Raw genomic sequence first — 19784 nt, forward strand, 5'->3', positions numbered from 1 at the left:
TCGGCTGGTTTGTTGCATTTTTCATTTGACGCACGATGCGAATCATATATTGCATCATACTATCGCAAATTTGATTAATTCAATAATAAAATTGAAACAGCTGATTATTGTCAAATAACCCAAAAACCCACTTTAAATATTAAATCAATACAAAACATAAAAAAAAATGATGATAAAAGAAATAACTCGCCTTAATAAATGATTTGAAAAATAGCACGCGATATTTATGTACAAAAATACGAAAAGACTCTAATTAAGTTTTAACGATCCACGGCGATTATCCGCCGTTGAATAATATTAAATAAATCTTAACGTATATTATTAATAGAATGTGCGAAGAGCTTTAATACATCTGTCATACAAGTATAGAAAAATTTTCAAATAATTAATTCACAACTCTGTCACTTCTACGTTTTGATATGTGTATACTCTCGTCGGGAAAACGGAAAAAAAGTATAGAGAGATATCGGGGCGACGCCGAGAGGTAACGTGAGATAAACGCGAGTTTACTGCGTGAGTTGAACAAAAAATAGACGCGAGACGTCTGCCGTGTCGGCTGGCCGACAACGAGTCAGTGTCAAAACAAAACTGTTACTACGACACATTCTAATCTAATGCTCCAACATTTCTTTTACGTATTTTGAGATTAATGAGAATAAAATGAGAGACATATAGATTGACTAGATGTGACACATTTAATTGATATTAATTAATAGTACAGATATCAGGAAGAAAATATAAGTCAGACTTTTATCTGGCATTCATTGCTATATGACACTTGTCAGACGATAATATTGATGTAATATAAATGTCAACGCTCGATGTATTTAATATAATAATGTTAAAGAATTTCTCTCGGATATTATGTTATAAGGACGGAAACTGTTAAATAGGAAAATGCCACGTAATAAATGTAAAATGTAGTTATAATATAATATCGTAAAAAATAAAAACGATTAATTGTGTAAAATGATTGATTATATTAATTATTAACCCATTAAAAAATTATTTCTATATGGATTTTTCATTCTTTTATACATAGATTGATTAAATGAATAATGTTTCGATAATGATAACAATCTCAGTGTAATAACGATTATGATGCATCATACGATTTGGTTTAACAGGTTAATATAATCAATATTGTAATAATAATAATAATCGTAGCAATATCTAATGATTTAGTATAACTGCAATTTCAGATTAACATTACAATGGTGTAAAATGATTTAAGTTCTTATTAGTATAGGTGTAAAGAAAATTGACCTAAATTCTTAAAAAGTGTATAACTAATGTAATGATTTTATAACTGATGAATGGAAAATATACTTAATATTTTAAAAAAAAAAAAATTAAAAATAATAAAATAAAATAAAAAAATTGGCATATTTTATAATAGTTTAGTTTAAGCAATACAATAAAATTTTATAATTTGCATAAAAGATATTCGTAACCAATTAATTTATAAATGATAGGACAATCTTCATTAAGTTTATATAGGGGTAAGAGAGATAATTTTGAATAAATCTTAATGTATCTTATTATATAACTTCGCTAATATTGTTTACGGAGAAGTATAAACATCATGGCTGTAATAAAAGAATTAGGCCGTATTTTTTCTATCAAAGAATACGCGGCAAGATCTTTAATGTGTGCGTGTCATTGTCCACAACTCCAAAACTCCGAAACTCAAAATATCAATCGATCGCGAGGAATTGCGCGAACGTACGCGAAGAGCTCTCCATGACACTTCCCGAACGATGACTCCTTAATCCTCTATCGCGGGGTATTCGAAAATTTCCGAAGAGGCATCCGCGCATTCGAGAAACTCCAGAAATGGAAAATTCATCGTCACCGCCGCCGAGTGCGGTGTTGGCGTATGTACATCGCGTATGACTCGTCGCCGAAGGGTAATGAACCCCGGACGGGTGATGCTCGCTCGCGATGCTCGCGAGCGAAAAATCTCATCCCCGCGACGAGATTTCGAAATGGAATCGCCGCCGTCGCGCCGATGACGCATATATACAAAAACGTACGGAGGGAAAAGCCAAAGTATGCATTATAGAGTATTATAGAGTTCGACGTACTCACCGCAATGCAGTGACCTCCGCCGCGACCGTTATCAGCGCGCCGAGTTTCCCTCCCTCGTTGTCGGCGACGCGGTCTTCGGGTGACGGGGGTTGAACGAGAGGGCCGCTACTGCTTCTGTTACTGGTACTATGCCGCTATGCCGTGACAGGAACCACCACGTATAATCGAGGGACAGTCACGTTTTCATCGGCGTATAATGCGTTCACGTTCACCGAACAAGGGAGAGAAAGAGAGAGAGAGAGAGAGAGAGAGAGAGAGAGAGAGAGAGTCACTTAGATTCACCGCACTACACGCGTACGCACGCATTAACGTTAGACGCCGGACTTTATCGCGACCGGACACGGCCAGGATCAAAGAAACACGGAGAAGGGAAGTTTTTTTTCGGGCTCGACGCGGGTCGCCGAATCGATGTGTGATGTTACACTTCCCAACTGTCTTTTTTGATTCTGCGGATGTGCTCGCGACTAGCGCCATCCCACAGCGCGTCGGCGTACTCGATAATTTGGCATCTGGCGGCATATTTGAATATGAATCTTCTTCTCTGCTTCGGCGGTATATCGGATATGAAAGTAACGAAATAATTTTTATTTAAAATGTATATTAATTATTACATAAGGATTATTTCGGTCTTTAAATGAGATTAAAGTCAATTTTATGTTATAAAATGTAAAAAAGAAGAGATATAGATTAATAATGTTGGAATCGATGAAATATTAATAATGTATGAGTAAAAGCTAATTCACATATCCTGAATTAAATATATTACTAAACCATGATTTTCTCTTTAATTATTTATAAACTTTACAAAGCTTTGTTGACACTAGTTGACTAAATTGCATACTGATAGTCATAATTTAGAACAAAAAGATAATATTTTGTATTTTTATAGCCTTTTTTCTTTGAATGTTTTAAAAAATTTACAATATATAAAAATAAATTAAACAAGATATTTACTGAATATTGAATTACATATTTACTGAATCTATATGAAACTTAAAAATACATTTCTATAAGTTTATAATTTCAAAATTACAATAATTATAATATAATAGCAAATAAAGAACATGAAGAGCAAGCAAATAAATATATATTGAAACTGATAAATCACTCAAAAGTTGCATTGAAAAAGTAGAAAGGTAAAATTATAAATTGGATAAAAATTAAAGTAAATCCTCTTGTAGAAGATTTCTATTGTATTATCTATGCGATAAGAATCAAGAATTACGTCCAAATATGCAACTTTTTAATATAATTTATTTGCATATATAGTGTCTGGTTTTCCACAATATTATATAAGAACATAATTTGTTTCGTAATATTAATTTCATTAAATATAATATTATTAATGTTTAAAATTTATGATTGAAAACTCCACCATTTCGTTAGTATAATTAATAATCGTAACGCAAGGATATAACACAGTAAGCATATTTTTTTACGTATTCCTCGTTGCAACTGCGATATAGAAGCGCTCGTTTTTTTATACATATATATATATTACAACGTATTTGTATATATTTTTTGTTATATTTACATACGGATTAATAGGATATAACATAATTAAGTCACGCATTTCTTTCAGTTCATGCAGACGTAAGTAAATAAAACGTATGTGTACCACATTGAACTAGCTTAAAAACAATTAAGTCTCTTTCTGTTTTCATAAATTAAATAAGGCGTTGGTAAATGTCTAGATAATTGACATATAGATAAAGACACGCTCTTTAAGTGTTTATAAAAAAATAATAGCTATCTGACGCAGCAGTAAGCTCAATACATCGGTAAATAATGCAAACATTAAGTAGATATGTTGTAATGCGTGATATAATTATTATAAGGCATTAAGTTTTACGAATTAAAAATATTTATATAGATGAAGCATAAATGCCGTCATTTTCAAACAAAATATCTATCTATGATAATACCTATATTTTTAAATCTTCTTTTTTGATATCGTCACAATTTTTACAGATAAATACAACTTTAACTCGCTGGTTTCTGTAAAAAGGTTTATGCAGTACATAGAATACTAAACGCGACTATTAAATTCATTAGATATCTTACTATTAATGCGTTTTTGTATTTATAACTTTTTTTATATAAGGAGAATATAATACAAGAAACTACAATTTATGTAGAGCATATACTTATATGTAATTACAAAAATTTATGAGTCTCTCGCATCGTTTACATTATACCGTGACAATGTTCTATAAGTCCATTAATTATATATGTCATGTATTGCATGGCTACACTGTCTGCAAAGAAAATTTCATGTGATATATGTTAAATAATTTTTAAACAAATAAAATTAATCTCTCTCGCTACCGGAATAAAGATTCCGAAAGAGATTCTATATTTAAAAAAATAGATTGAAAATTAATATAAAGAAACAGAAAACAGCTTTGAAAGGCAGACTTAAAGAACATTGTACTGTACGCGCACATAATGACAATTTTATCTAATTTTCATTTTAGTTTATAAAGATTGGATTGCACGTTAGCTGTTTGCTTCAATAATGAGCTTGAAGTTTTACTCACACTTCATAACATATTAGATTACACTGAATTAAACTTGTAATTTTCCCGCTATGAAAAATGCTAACAAATTAAAAATGTAAGCTAATATACATATCTTTCTGTGAATCTAATATGAAGATGAAAGAGTTTAAAAAAATATTCATTTATCAGCGAATAATTAGCGCATTTAATTATCATAAAAATCTAAGATTATACGAACGAGAGACTTATTCAAATAAGAAATTTCATAACCAGAATTTAAGGCCACAAAATTTCTGCCATGATAATGTTATTTATTATCTAATGGGACGTATGAATGTGTGTCTACAATAAAATAAACTGTACAAATAGGATGGAATGTTATATCAACTCTGTGTCCTTCAGAATGTATATAGTTTTATGAATAAATGTTATACAAGATAAACATTCGTATTTGACATCAATTTTGTCATTTTCGATTAAAAAGGAGCAAATTTAATTATTTTCGAAATTATTTTGAATGTTATTATACCAGAATATTGACAAAATATACGGATGATTAGATTTTCAAGAAACAATTTCATAATTAATTTGTGTTCCTTCATTTAATAAACTATACAATTATGCTATCTAAGCACATACAATATATATTTTTAAATCATTATTGAATTTAGAAAAACAAGCAAGAAGAAAAAGATTAACGATATAATTTGTAATCAATTCAATTAATCCTTAAATTAAATTTTAACCATTTAATTTCCTAATAATTATCAAAATATTTATTTTACAAATAAGTTTAGTATGCTTTAATGTCCTGCATGTTTTATATGTTAATATGAAGAATCTATATAAATTTATCTTCTTATATATATTATAATTTATTCTAAAAATTATATATCTTAATATAAAAAAAATCAAATTTTTGCTTTATTAATTTTAAATTTCAAACTGAACTTGATTTTTCTCTATAACATAATTAAAACAAAAAACCATTTTTTTATATTTATATACTTCTATACACGATAGAAGTATATATTTTTTTATAACAGGATTTTTATGCAATGTTATTTCTTACTATTAAGTGATCATAAAAAAAAACAACATATATAAACAAAAAAAGATAGGTCAGTTTATATATATATATATATATGTGTGTGTGTGTGTGTGTGTGTGTGTGTTTTTACTTATATTTTCACAAAGGCAAACAATTTAGATAAATATTAAATCTTTGCATACTATTAAAATTGAAAAAAAGAAAAGTAGAATTTGATGTAGCATAAAAATTAAAGTTATGAAGAGTAATATCTCAATATCCACAATATATATATGTTTAATAGTTATATACTGTTTAAACTAATTATAATTTTAAATATTTTTGATGTGATATAAAACTATAGATTAAATTCTTTAAAAGTTAAGCGAAAATTAAGCAATTTTTTTTACCAAAATTTCTCAAGTGCAAAATCTTAAGTGCAATTTTTTGTTTTAAGAATTTAATTTATATTGAGCACGACAACATTATATCATATTAATATCATGTAAAAGTAAAAAAAAAGAATGCATATGAGCACAGATATATATAGTGCATTTGTTCTTTCATCTTCAAGTCACAGACTAATATTGATTGTTCTTTGTTCTCATATAATTAGTATGACATTTTGAAATAGTTTGTCATAGTTTGGTGTTACATAATCTTTTCTATAGATCATACTTCGTATAACACAAGGTTTTAGTATTATTAACAAATGAGAACAATCAATTAATAAATCAATATCACAATATCACATTGTTATAGCAGCCAAATCACTTCTTTTAATAAATTCTAAAGTTGAAATAGTAAAAATATGGCATATCTGTAAAAGTAGATTAATTATACAATTGCATTTCAGAGATTAAGGAAATATTTTTTATTAAATATAATGGATATCTCTCTTTTGTTTAAAGTTCAATATACTGAAAGACTTGAAGTTATTATATAAAGATAATTAAAGTTATTTAGAATAATTAAACAATTTAAATTTTTTATCAATATTATTCTCAATGTTTTAATGTTGTCGCTCATAATTACAGGACAACTAAATTCTTAAAGTGCAAGAACTTTTAAATAGAGATAATCAAGTTATAGGACAGATATACTTCTCTGTGTACCTATATAGATATATATGTAATATATACATTATATTACAGATATCATCATGAATAAAGGTATTTCGTGCTAGTCGACTCCAGCAAAACCTTGAGAACCTTCAATGGCTTTAACTAATTTATCCCTGAGTTGTTGATAACTTTTATATGGAGGAAGGTCAATTCGATTAAAACTGAAACAATTTATTCATTATTATATATAAATTGTATATATAATTTATTATATAATTATTCTAATGATAAATTTATATGTAAGAAATTACTATGATAATAATAATCGAAATTAAAAAATATAAAAAATACTTTAGATTTTTTTTAAATATAGAATAGATGAAATAGATAAAATACATAACATTATTTAAAATTAATTAAAAACAATTTCAAATGAAATACATGAATATAGTAAAGACTCACCAAGTATGAGCTCTTGGATAATTTTCTGGGGTACCCCATCTCTCAATTGTGAATAATTGCGGTCCATTACTACCATAAAGTTCTTTGAATCCATTCATCGGCACACGAGATGTGCCAGTCACAAATTGTAATAATCTAGAACGCATTTCATTACTAAATGACAGAACAACTCTCCAAAACCATTGCACAACAATATGATTTGCATGATAGTCTCCTTTATATAAAGTATTTTGTTTCCAGTCTTTCACATCAATATGCTGTATACCACACATCAACAGCTCTAGTTCATGTTCATCAAATATTTTCACCAATGTTGATGGTATAAGAGCATTAAAACCTTCTAAAAAGGCATTCATTTGTTCTTGCACACGAGATACAAATCGCCATTGTATGACTAAACTTATATATTCATCCTTATTTTCATCTGTCAAAGGAATATTAGCACCATCTGGCTTTAATTCTCTTTGAGAAGTATGGCCAAAGCTTTCTTCGTCCAAACAGAAAGTGAGTTCTAACTCACTGGGATCATTCTCTTTAATCCATAGAAGAGAATTATAATATTCTGAATCAACACTCTCCATGTCTTTCAAATCAATTGGTTTACCCAACATCATTTTGTAAAATGGTCGAATAAAGAAAGCTAAAACAAATGAAGGATATGTAAATACCAATATATATAATAATATATATATATATATATATATATATATATATATATATATATATATATATATAATAATGTTCACAAGAAAAGCAGAAATATAATTACGTATCTTTTATACATATTGTATTTTAATATCTAATATCTATTCTTTTTTCTCTTACCATCCAAAAGCTTGCCATGATAAACAGCCATCCCTGCTATACGGCCAATAAATTTAAAGTAATTCAAATGCTCTTCATTACATACACCAGAACAGGGATTAATTTGGAGTGTATAATTATCTCTAAGATCAAATAAAGAAATATTGTTATTTTTGTCTTATATTCATAAATTATAAGGAAAAAAAGGAGCATTTTTATACTTACGTTGCAGAGTATTCAAAAAGTCCATAATATGGATTAAACATTTCCTTAGACAATAAAAAGAACCATTCTCTTGCAAGGCCACCATAATCTAAACCTATTTCACCTTCAAATTCTACCCACAATTTTGTCTTTAGAATATCGACTCTATTAACAGAACTTATAATACGATATGAATCTTCCAAAATATTGTTCCGTCCGACTTTTATCTCAAACTTATTAGGAACATTATTCTGTAATAAGAAATATAGATATAATAATTACATCTATACTTAATTAATGTTATATAATGTAAACGCATTTATATACATACAGGCTTTCTTAATTGTGATTTTAGATATTCATATTTACGCTTGTAATCCCTAGAATACGGTACAGCCTGAAAAATGAAAGTGTTTATAAATATTTCAACTTTAAATAAACATATGTTATATTTTATAGCTAGGTAAAAAGTTATTTAAAATATATTTGTAAAACGTACTGGGCCAGCAATTTGAGGATTAGACATACGTGGGTCTTCCCATTGTGTTGTCCTTGTATCTATAAAAAAAAAAGAATAAATAAATATCGAAATGTGATGTTATCATTATTTAATTCGAAATTTTTATTTATAAAAAAAACTATATATACACATACTATGATCTATGAAGAAAATTCGTCCATCAGTATGGACTCTTTCCTCCCAACCTTCTGGAAGTGGTCCTAATTGATCTATATCACTTCTTGGTGTCGTCGATGGTGCAATATGATTAGGTATAGAACTTGGTCTCCCTGTTCTAGGATCAATCCAAGTTGTTGTCCTCTCATTGTGATCAATAAAAAATATTCTACCATTAGGTGCTACTTGCATGCCCCATCCAGGTGGCAATCCTTCATCATTGGACATGGGAAGAATAGGTTTGGGATTTTCGCTCTAAAATTTTTACAATAAAATAACAGAATAATTAAATATATATGTTACATACTATGATTTAATGAAATGTATATAATAGACATTGTGAGAGGTTATACCTGTTCTGATGAACGTCTTGAACCAGCTGGACTATCAACATTATCATCAGTCTGTAAATATAAGATAAAAATATTTGTATATTACACAAATATCAATAAAATAGATACATAAAATAAAATTAATTAAATGTGCATTTATTATAATATAACAAACTAGTGCTTATATTACAATCTCATAAGAATATATTTTTAAAGGTAAAATTGACTTGCTAAAACATACTTTTGCTATTATATATGGTTTATGATAAATATATGATGAGAAAAACTCATGCCCAACTTTTATAAATATAAAAAAAGAAATTTTTACAAAACAAAAAAAAAATTTTAATAATATATAAATTATAATAACTTTTAAATAGCATGCTAGAAATATTAAATTGTAAAGCAATAATACATAGAACAGACTAAAAAAATATTGGTGTGGAAAATAAAAACCTTTTGCAGTTTACATTCTATTTTTACAATATTCATATTTCATTAACTATATTTGAAAAAAAAAGAAAAATTAAAAAATAATAAATTCCATTTATTGCTATATTTAAACTATAAACTGTAGAATTTCTTAAAATTTTAGATTTTTTAAAATATATTTCTATATTTAAATATCTTAACACTGTATAAAAACAATTATAAAAGAAATTAAAATATATAATACATGTTTTTGTGTAATTTATGTAGCTTATTATTAACTGTATTAATATCGAATATGTCAGATCAAAATAATGCATAAAATAAAACGTACAAATGCTATTATTGACTTTATAAGAAGCAAATAAATGTAAACATATATATATATATATATATATATATATATATATATATATATATATATATATATATGCTAAGCGTTATATTCAACAAAAAATGAACATAACAACTTTGTATAAATACCTGCTCTTCAGATTCGTTAAGGTAGACAAATCTGTAGTAATGTTGATCGACAGAACGTCCAGAGTCTGAAGAAGTATCCCCAATACCCCCTCCCCTATGATCCCCACCCTCACAATCTCTTGCTTCCGAATCTTCATTGTCATCCTCGCGTAGAACTTCACCATCCTTACACACACATGCACAAATTTCTACATACTGCATGCTAATTGATACAAATTATATAAATATACTAATTTTGAAATTTTATATATACGTGTATAAAAAATTTTACCATATTTTTAACCATATTAAAAACATACTAAAAAAAACTTATTTGCTTCTTAATAATAATTCTTAATAATTAAAATCTGATTAATATTTAATATTAAATCATTGATATTTACTAATTTATATGTATTTAAAGAGTATATCTATCTATTTACTACATTATTTGCTAAACACATTCTTACATCAAGAGAAATATGCAATAAGGAATATCATTATGCACAAGTAACTATTGCATACATCTGAATGCGTATTAAAATGAGTTAAGTCTAAGAGTTCTTGCCAATATTATAACCAAATATTTATATATATAATAAAATAATAAAATAAAATAATTTTGTGAAAAATCTAATTTATCAAATAGCAGCAATGTTTGCATTCCTTTACAAATGCACTACTGAATCATGTTTAAGAACCATCTTATGCTTGCGCGCATTTTATAAAATATAGTGCATTTATAAATGACAATAGATATTTTACATTATTTAAGTATACATATATTAAGATATTTTGTGCGTGTGTGCGTACGAACACATGTGTATTTTATATGACATATGAAACTTATATGACAGTACAAAAAAATAATAATGTCTCTGTCAGCATGGAGATTTGAAAGCAGAGAATATTACAATCTACTGTGCAGTTAGTAAAAGTATGAAAAAATGTAAAATTAATATAAATAGGAATTATATAAGAATATATAAAAAACATAATTTATGTTTAATCATTTGCAATCTAATAAACTCGAAAATTTTCTAAAATAAATATAATATATGTAATATCCTAACATAATGGAATAATATAGCATAAATAATTAGTCTTAATTAGATGTTATTCGGAACAAAGCATGATTATTTAAATGGATTTAACTTGAATAATTCTTTAATCGTGATTTTCTATGTATATAAAAAATTAGTATATATTAAAAAATTAATATATATTATTTTCGAATTTTTTATTAAAAATATATGTTATGAAAGTTTATGCATAGATAGCAGCTTAGAATCATATAGAATCGTAATATAAAAATATTTATTATATATTTAAATATAACTTACCTGATTTACTACCGAATTTCTATGTCTCCCTTCATCATCAGCACTAATGTGAAATCGTCGTTGAAATTCAGTAGCCGCTGTATCCAAATTACGTTGTTCAACAATTCCACTCATCGCTGTTGTATCCCTGTTTAAAATAAAGTAATGTTTCAAAGTTTAGACATAATATTAAAAAAAAAAAAAATAATAATATCAAATAAACACTGTTACATACGGTTCTGGCCGTTCCCATTGTGTAAAACGCGCTATATGATTAACATAGTATGTACGACCATTTGCATCCTGCCTTTCTTCCCATCCTGGTGGTAATGGCCTATTAACCATTGTAATCTATACACATACAAAAATATTTTAAATAATTAAAAAATATACAATTTCATAAAAATTATATTTTTTAGAAGATATTTCGCATATAATTTATTGCAACTGTAATACAATAATACATTTGTACATACATCTGCAGCTTGTTCTACTGGTGTGTTATTTTCTGGCTGTACTAGTTCCCATCCACCCGAATCTGATACATCTCCATTGTCATTTTCAATACTAGATGAGTCGGAAATGTATGCATGATACAGTTCCAATGTTCCCTTAACTCGCGATCGCTGACTGGAATGATTACTAGCCATATCCTCATAAGTTATTCATTTTGCATTCGCAAATAAAAAAGTACAAAGCAAACAAATTTCAATGAAATAATATTCATGTAATATATATAGAAATTGCATATTTCTAATTATATAATAAGTTTAAATTAAAATGTAAATATAAATTAAAATTTTAATTAATCCAAGTAATTAATAAAATATGATTTGTTTTATGGTTTATTATGCTTATTTATGCATTGTTTACATACTTGTGCTAACTGATTATCAGCTATAATATATTTTAAACTTACATAATTTTAACTTAAATTGCGATAAGTATAAATAATGTAAATTAGATCAAAATATGTAATGTATTAAATTAATTGTTGAAGAATATATGCAGCTTGAAGCAAAAAGTTATTAAAGATACTTACCTACGTGGACGAAGTACATAATTCCTAGCAGGAATAGCGCGTCCTTCTTGTTCCTTTGGTAAATTAATCAATGTTAATTCTACCATACCAAGAAAATCATCTCTTGTCAATCTATTTTCATCGAAAACTTGTAAGACCAATTTGTGTTCTACTGGTTTAACCTAATAAAAAAAAGAGTTATATTCTATGTAATAATAAATTGTATATATAAATTAAAAATAATATAAAAATATTTTAGAAATTTATATATTGTGCTTTTCATAAACTTTACTAACTCTAAATATAAATTCTTCTTCCCAGACAGGATTCAATGTCTTTTTTTTAGTTCTTGTAAGTGCAGAATCTATGGTCTGATCACCATTTATTGTATTCAAATCAACGCGAACATAGGGATCACTTGCACCAAAAATATCTTTCTTAGCTAAGTGATGCCCAGCGATTACTTTTAATCTCAACTTGCTTGTTGTATCGTCTCCCTACAATATAAATAAAAATCATCAAATGTACCAGAATTGTGCTTCATTAGAAATAAAATGGAATAATAATAAAAATAATTATCAAAAAACTTTTTATAATATTAATAAAAATATGTCACATATTTGACATCTGCAATTTTTTTCTAGAAAATATTTCTATATATAGCTAATCAAAGTATATAAAATTACAAGCTTTAATTGTACAAATATAAAAACAAATTAAAAACAAATTATTAAAGAATATCTTTCAGGCTGACATTATCTTAATGGCAGACAAGAATCTTCTTGAAATGTTGCATTATTACATTGCGCAAGATATGTCTCCAGACAATTATAGTAGAAATTTATTTGAAAAATCAATGTTGTTCATTATAGCAATCATAATAGCAATAAGAAATATTGACATATTGAAATGATAGATAATGAAACTGATTCATCCATGCGAAGGACACGTGTCAAATAACGCAGGTAAAATATTGTTCTAATGTAGATGAGTGTAATATAAAATTGACATTGATAACTTTTTTCGATATGATATGGACAGATTGCTGTCATCGTTACCCCGTGATATACATCGTTGGTGAAAATACACTATGTATATCGCGAGGACAACTCCATTCTTCGCGAGAAATACCGTAGGAAAATAAATAACTGCAAACTCTCGGTGCGCCTTTATCAGCCCGAAAACCCAACCTATACTTGTCAAACTGTCAAAGTGGAGTTACGTACGGAATCGCCATCGACTCCGACCGTCGGATTGTAACCGTAAACATGTTCCTCTGCCATTAACGTTTCGTGTGCTCGCGGTTGGTATCTAATCGCCGCGATTGCTCCTTCTTATACAATTTAACAGGCCTCACAATTTCTTATGTGCCATCAAGAAACCTATGTATTTTGTGTGTTAATCCCCTCTCCGCGACTATTGCGCGACCGAGACCGAGACGGATATGACATATTCACTTCCGGATACAAAGATGGCTAGCTTTTTCTTTTAAATATTCAAAAAGCGGCCAATCTATCCGATTGCATATATTTCTATGCGATTAAATAAAAATGTGAAAATTACTATTACCTTATGTTAAACTTCCGCTATAATTTCGTTTATTTCCAATCAAGACATTCTTTATATTGACAAAACGGCAAATAATAAAATATAAAAGTTTTGCAAAAAATTCGAAAAAAATAAAGATATGCGATAAGGTGTATAAATAAATTTTTTACGTTCTCATATACATTACATATTATGTATTATAATCCAATATTAATTAATTATAATTTAATATGCAACTGATGCAAAAATATATTCCATATTAACATAAAAAATAATATTTTATTTGCTAATATAAAATATAAAAAAATTGTTTTAAAAATATTTTGATAATAGTAGAAATATATATAAAATATTTTAGTTTAATATTTCGATAAATATGACTTCATTCAATATTTTAGAGCCACGTATAAAAAATTATTTTAAAAATTCCTTATCTTACATTATTGTTATCTTATTTTATTAATATCAAGACAAGATTTAATTTTGAAGATTGTGATTAAAACAATGGAAATTGTACAATAATCATATGAAAGATATCTTTGCGATTGGTTTATATAACATCTGCTTCAAACCTCTGCAAATTTGACAAGACATTTTAAATATCAAGCCAACTCTACAGCTATAAGGATTAGGAAACCTTTCATATGCTTTCGCATAATATAGTTCACATATCGCATCATAATACAAAGAATTACGATATTAGAAACTACGAAAAAATATCTGAATGAAAATCTATAAATATATTTTATCACACACATATACATGTTTTCGCATTGTAGCATTTATAATATATTCTAAAAGAGATTCAAATAGAGATGATGTAGACATGTTTTTGAGATAAAATTATAAAACTTCTACTTTGTAATCTCTCTCTATTTCTTTCTCTCTCTCTCTCTCTCTCTCTCTCTCTCTCTCTTTTTCTGATGTAATTTGAAAAATTTTATGACTAATATATACTGTTACATATATATTGTTACGTAGAAAATCATTTAAGACAATTTCAAGATTTGCACAAAACTTTTTCTGTTTTATGATGTTTTACGATTTTTTTTTTCATAGCGCGAAAGAACGCGTTTCGTTTGACTACATATCGAAACTTTGACAACCTTGATACCAAATATTATCTGAAGAAATCAAAATGCGCTGAAAGAACTACATAAGAAACTTTTTGAAGATTTCTTGAAACTTTCTTTTTTCACATAATTGTGAGTGAAAAAGTGTTAATGTGTCTTACCGAAGACTCTGATAACGATACTCGACCAAGCTGCGCATTAACTTCTGCTACACGTGATGCAGAACGATGCTGTGCATTCCAGGTATAAGCGCGTCTTCTAGGAGGGAGTGAATCAACGCCAGCATAGATTGGATATGTCAAAGTACCTGGCATCTTTTATATTCTTCCTTTATATCCTTTATATTTTCAATGTTACACACTGTTCTCAAATTTATCGATTCTGGACAAGCATTATTTTTTATATTATACCACGTTAATTTTTATATTCTGCATTAATTTTTTTTTAAATTTTTGATTAGCTGTAAATTGTGTGTGCGCAAAAATGACATTAAAAAGAAAATCTATAAAATATTTATTTTATTATTATCAACGTATTTTTTAAAGTTTACTTTCTAGTTTCTATTCATATATATTTCTTTATCTCAATATGTATAAAAGATATATAAAAGATAATCTTCATTATAATCTATTTCCTTTATTTTTATATATCTAAATTGCACACATTGAGTTTTAAATAAAACTATATATTTCTGTATATAAAAAAACAATGTGCTTTGATATAAAAATTCCAAATAATATAAAATATTATATAATAAAAAAAAATATATACATGTAATTCTTTAATTTTGATAAAATATGAATATTGTAAATGCAGACTTTATGATACAATTAAAGAAAAAGCGATATAAAAAACAACAAGTTGCAAAGAGCAACATAATATAATTATAAAAAAATGATGTGTATTTTTTGTCCTATTTATACATATCAATATATGAAAGTCAGTAGATTCACACACATCTCCACACACAAAATAAAATCATATAGCCTTTTGATAAAAATAAAATTTCAACAAAACTAAAATTTCCAAAATAGATCTTGATCAATTTCACAACTCACTTTTATAATAAGTCACATATTGCAGCACCGATCTTTGCACTTAATAATGCCACGATCTTCGCAGAAAAAAAAACGGACATGCATATGCAATATGACGACCGTTTGTAACCAGACTCACTTGATTCACTAAACGCGAAGAAAATGTTAAAGTTTTAGATAAGCAGTATCATAAATTATCGTCGAGATAACACGGCCACCACGCATACCACGAGCAATAAACTTGCAAATAATGATAATTACGTGTGCGTGCATTTTTTGTATGTGTTTGTATGTACAGGTAATCGCGTTCTATAAACTACAGCTTATTTATTATTAGCAATTTGCAAATATACAAATTTGTGTATTACAAGAAAAGCACTGATAAATATATAATATATATGTATTGATTTACGATATATGATACATTTAAATCTTTTAAACACATTTTTATGTATTTTATTTTATTTTGAATCAACTTTTATTATCAAAACAGTATTCATTATCGGTCTAGAATAATATTTTATACGGATTGCATAATGAGCTTAAAAAGCAGATAACAAATTAATTTTTTATTGCACACTAATATAATACTTAAAAAAAATACAAAGTCGAATTAAAAAGAAAATATGTAAGGCTCATCAAACACTGATGTGTCTTCCTCCTGTTTTAACTGACAATATGTCACTTATAAAAAAAAATATACATGTATGAATAATTTTGTAGTGCCTGGCAAAATCTACATCAGAATACACAGTAAAACAAGCGACTTAAAGATCTATTTAGATGAAATTACATAGCCACAGAAAATGTATGTATAGGTAGACGAACCAATCACAAACTAAAATGAAGAACGCCATATTGTCACATTCTGAATATTAGATACGTGATTGGTCGTAGGTTCTTTATAGTTAGTATTATCGGACTATACAAATTCATTCGGATAGATCTTTATGCTATCGTGTTTAAAATTGCCTGCGCCCTGTCATCTGTCATCCTGTCAAATACTAAGCATAACCGGTCAAACTTTGCGATGCGAAGTGAAAATCGTAACAGCGAAAGATGGGTTTCATCGAGGACACTTTCGTGATTCTCATAACACAGGTGGAAATTTGTTTCCACTACGAAAATCAGTTTTATCGATACTTCCTGAACTGTGATTAAGGTTATAAAGAGAGTATGATTCTCTATAAGTGTAACTCACAGAATTGTGTGAAAATGATTTATTTCACTATTTTAACAATGTTTAATGTAAAGTTTAATGTAAAATTTGATGTTGACAAATTTCAATATTTTTTATATTTTAGTTTTTTGCTATATTAAAACTATAGCAGTAATTCCTTATGGAGTATTAATATCTATGGTTTTTTTTTGCATGTGATATATTTATGAAACTGTCATTAAATTATAAAATATATATATACATATATGAGAATACTACAATAAATTTCATATTGTAAAATGTTGCAGTTTATTTAGTAAAATATTGAATCTCTTTCATATAGTTGTACATTTCTATTTAATTTTACAAAAATATATTTAACATAGACAATAATTCCTATGTGACAGATAATTGATTATCTTTCATATTTCAGGTAATTTTCTTCTTAGGAGGATGGGTATTCTTTGTGAAGAAATTATTCAGGGATTATGAAGTTCATCATAGATTAGTGCAACTAATTTTTTCAACAACCTTTTCATTGTCATGCACCATGTTTGAATTAATTATTTTTGAAATAGCAGGGGTGCTTGACTCAAGGTAAGAAATAAAAACACATTTTATTATTTAAGGTACAATATATTGCGCTTTCTTCAGTTCTAGATATTTTCATTGGAACGCTGGCCTTTATATGCTTCTATTTATGGTGATAGTTCTGATACCATTTTATATAGCATATTTTATCATCAGCAATATCAGATTTGGTATGTAATTGTTGCAAACAGTTTTCCTTTTATTCTTACTATTTATTTTTATCAAATTTGATAAATTTTTCTGATTTGCACACAGTAAGACTGAATCTAATACGGCCACTGACAGTTATCATATATCTTTTTTATCTCTACTTATTTTGGAAAGTGGGCGATCCTTTTCCCATATTAAGCCCCAAGAAAGGATTGCTGTCTATAGAACAAGGCGTCAGTCGAATAGGAGTTATTGGTGTCACAGTAATGGCTCTTCTCTCGGGTTTCGGTGCTGTAAATTATCCGTACACCTCAATGGCTTATTTTATGCGTCCGGTTTCTTATGCGGATGTACAGTCTATAGAAAAACGATTGTTACAAACTATGGACATGATTATCGCGAAAAAAAAAAGAATTGCCTTAGCTAAAAAAGGCGAAGCCGTTGGACAAACTGAAACTCGATCTCGATTATGGGGGATGTTAAATCCATTGGGTGGTACAAAAGGAAACCAAGAAAGTACATATCTTCTTTAATTTTACATAGAAATTATGACGATATATCACGTATCTTAACGACGATACATATTGCTTTATAGCTATCAAACAATTACAAATCGAAGTTACTGCTTTAGAAGAGTTATCACGACAATTATTTTTGGAAGCGCATGATATACAAAATGCAAGAGAACGTTTAAAATGGGCTGCCACTTGGCAAGGAAAATATTTTAATTTTCTGGGTTATTTCTTCTCTTTATACTGCACTTGGAAAATATTTATTGTAAGTGCATTTAATTAATAACTTTAAATAACTTTGAATAATTTACGTTTATCATATTTATAGTCTACGATCAATATAGTATTTGATCGGGTTGGCAAGAAAGATCCTGTGACTAGAGGAATTGAAATCGCAGTTCATTGGATTGGTTTCAACATCGATGTCACATTCTGGTCACAGCACATTTCTTTTTATCTCGTCGGTTGTATTGTTGTAACATCCATACGTGGATTACTGTTAACTCTGACAAAGGTATATAAAATATATCTTATGTAGCAATTCCATGCATATTTATTTGTTTTTCTAAATTTTTATAAAATAATCTATATATATATATATATATATATTGTGTGTGTGTGTGTGTGTTTATTATATATGATAAACATTCTTAGTACTGTATTATATAAGTAAAGTAATGTATGTAGTGTTAAAAAAAATACGTAAATCTTTATTTTCTATTGCAACATTATCAGTCTTAGTAAAAATGCGTTCACTATTGATTTCAGTTTTTCTATGCTATATCAAGCAGCAAATCATCAAATATTATTGTACTTATACTTGCTCAAATAATGGTAAGAATAATATACTTGTGATTAAAAATCATGTATATGATTTTCTGAGAAACTCACATTCAAAATGTTGTATTATTATTCTCTTTTCAGGGAATGTATTTTGTATCTTCTGTACTTCTTATGCGAATGAATATGCCAGCAGAATATCGCATCATAATAACACAAGTATTAGGAGAATTACAGTTTAATTTTTATCATAGGTGGTTTGATGTTATTTTTTTGGTATCAGCGTTATCATCAATAGTGTTTTTATATTTAGCTCATAAACATGCACCGACGGAACGCATATAACGAAATAAAGGTTACTTTTTATTTAAATTTGTCTCTTATTTTATGAAGTAATATACCTATATTTAATAATTCACTTTAGATAAATATTTAACAGAGATTATGACAAAAGAGGTTTTGACATATGTTTCATTAGTGGTGTGTAGTAATGTTTCTAAATTAAATATTCTAACTTTTTTTTGAAATATAACATT

The 19784-nt window shown here is 27.4% G+C and overlaps 3 protein-coding genes across 10 annotated transcripts in view; 1 reads left to right on the plus strand and 2 right to left on the minus strand.

Moving 5' to 3' along the window:
* LOC126849974 (semaphorin-1A) overlaps positions 1-2583 on the minus strand; it is a 217935-nt gene extending 215352 nt beyond the window's left edge. Inside the window, exon 1 of one of the 3 annotated variants that reach the window (XM_050592474.1) lies at positions 2092-2583. The gene's annotated coding sequence lies outside the window, so the exon portion shown is untranslated. The remainder of the gene's footprint in view (positions 1-2091) is intronic. The other 2 variants (XM_050592477.1, XM_050592476.1) reach the window with 2 other exon arrangements.
* A 742-nt stretch (positions 2584-3325) lies between these two features.
* On the minus strand, positions 3326-16287 carry LOC126849963 (E3 ubiquitin-protein ligase Nedd-4). 4 transcript variants are annotated; one of them, XR_007687476.1, is made up of 17 exons: positions 16078-16287; positions 15181-15400; positions 12695-12895; positions 12420-12580; positions 11854-12019; positions 11613-11728; positions 11399-11525; positions 10077-10241; positions 9186-9236; positions 8811-9087; positions 8656-8714; positions 8488-8553; positions 8178-8407; positions 7974-8095; positions 7149-7788; positions 6738-6907; positions 3326-6442 (listed from the first exon to the last, which is right to left on the minus strand). XR_007687476.1 is itself a non-coding variant. In XM_050592453.1 (16 exons), exons 2-16 carry the CDS (start codon positions 15331-15333, stop codon positions 6805-6807), a joined length of 2637 nt encoding a protein of 878 aa, XP_050448410.1. In that variant the 5' UTR covers positions 15334-15400; positions 16078-16287; the 3' UTR covers positions 3326-6804. The 4 variants fall into 4 exon arrangements, 1 of the variants encoding a protein (XP_050448410.1); XR_007687478.1 differs by lacking the exon at positions 10077-10241 and having other exon boundaries at positions 16078-16283; XR_007687477.1 differs by lacking the exons at positions 15181-15400; positions 16078-16287 and adding an exon at positions 13625-13823.
* A 721-nt stretch (positions 16288-17008) lies between these two features.
* LOC126850011 (Golgi pH regulator) lies at positions 17009-19620 on the plus strand. Of its 3 annotated transcripts, none has more exons than XM_050592590.1 (8): positions 17009-17157; positions 17649-17812; positions 17870-17976; positions 18062-18472; positions 18552-18733; positions 18797-18982; positions 19237-19302; positions 19393-19620. In XM_050592590.1, the coding sequence occupies exons 1-8, from the start codon at positions 17116-17118 to the stop codon at positions 19591-19593; spliced, it is 1359 nt and encodes a 452-aa protein (XP_050448547.1). In that variant the 5' UTR covers positions 17009-17115; the 3' UTR covers positions 19594-19620. The 3 variants fall into 3 exon arrangements, with proteins under 3 accessions (XP_050448547.1, XP_050448549.1, XP_050448548.1); XM_050592592.1 differs by having other exon boundaries at positions 17023-17230; XM_050592591.1 differs by having other exon boundaries at positions 17023-17218.
* Positions 19621-19784: the final 164 nt, after the last annotated feature.

The sequence above is a fragment of the Cataglyphis hispanica genome, chromosome 5 (genome assembly GCF_021464435.1).
Source record: "Cataglyphis hispanica isolate Lineage 1 chromosome 5, ULB_Chis1_1.0, whole genome shotgun sequence".
NCBI lineage: Eukaryota > Metazoa > Arthropoda > Insecta > Hymenoptera > Formicidae > Cataglyphis > Cataglyphis hispanica.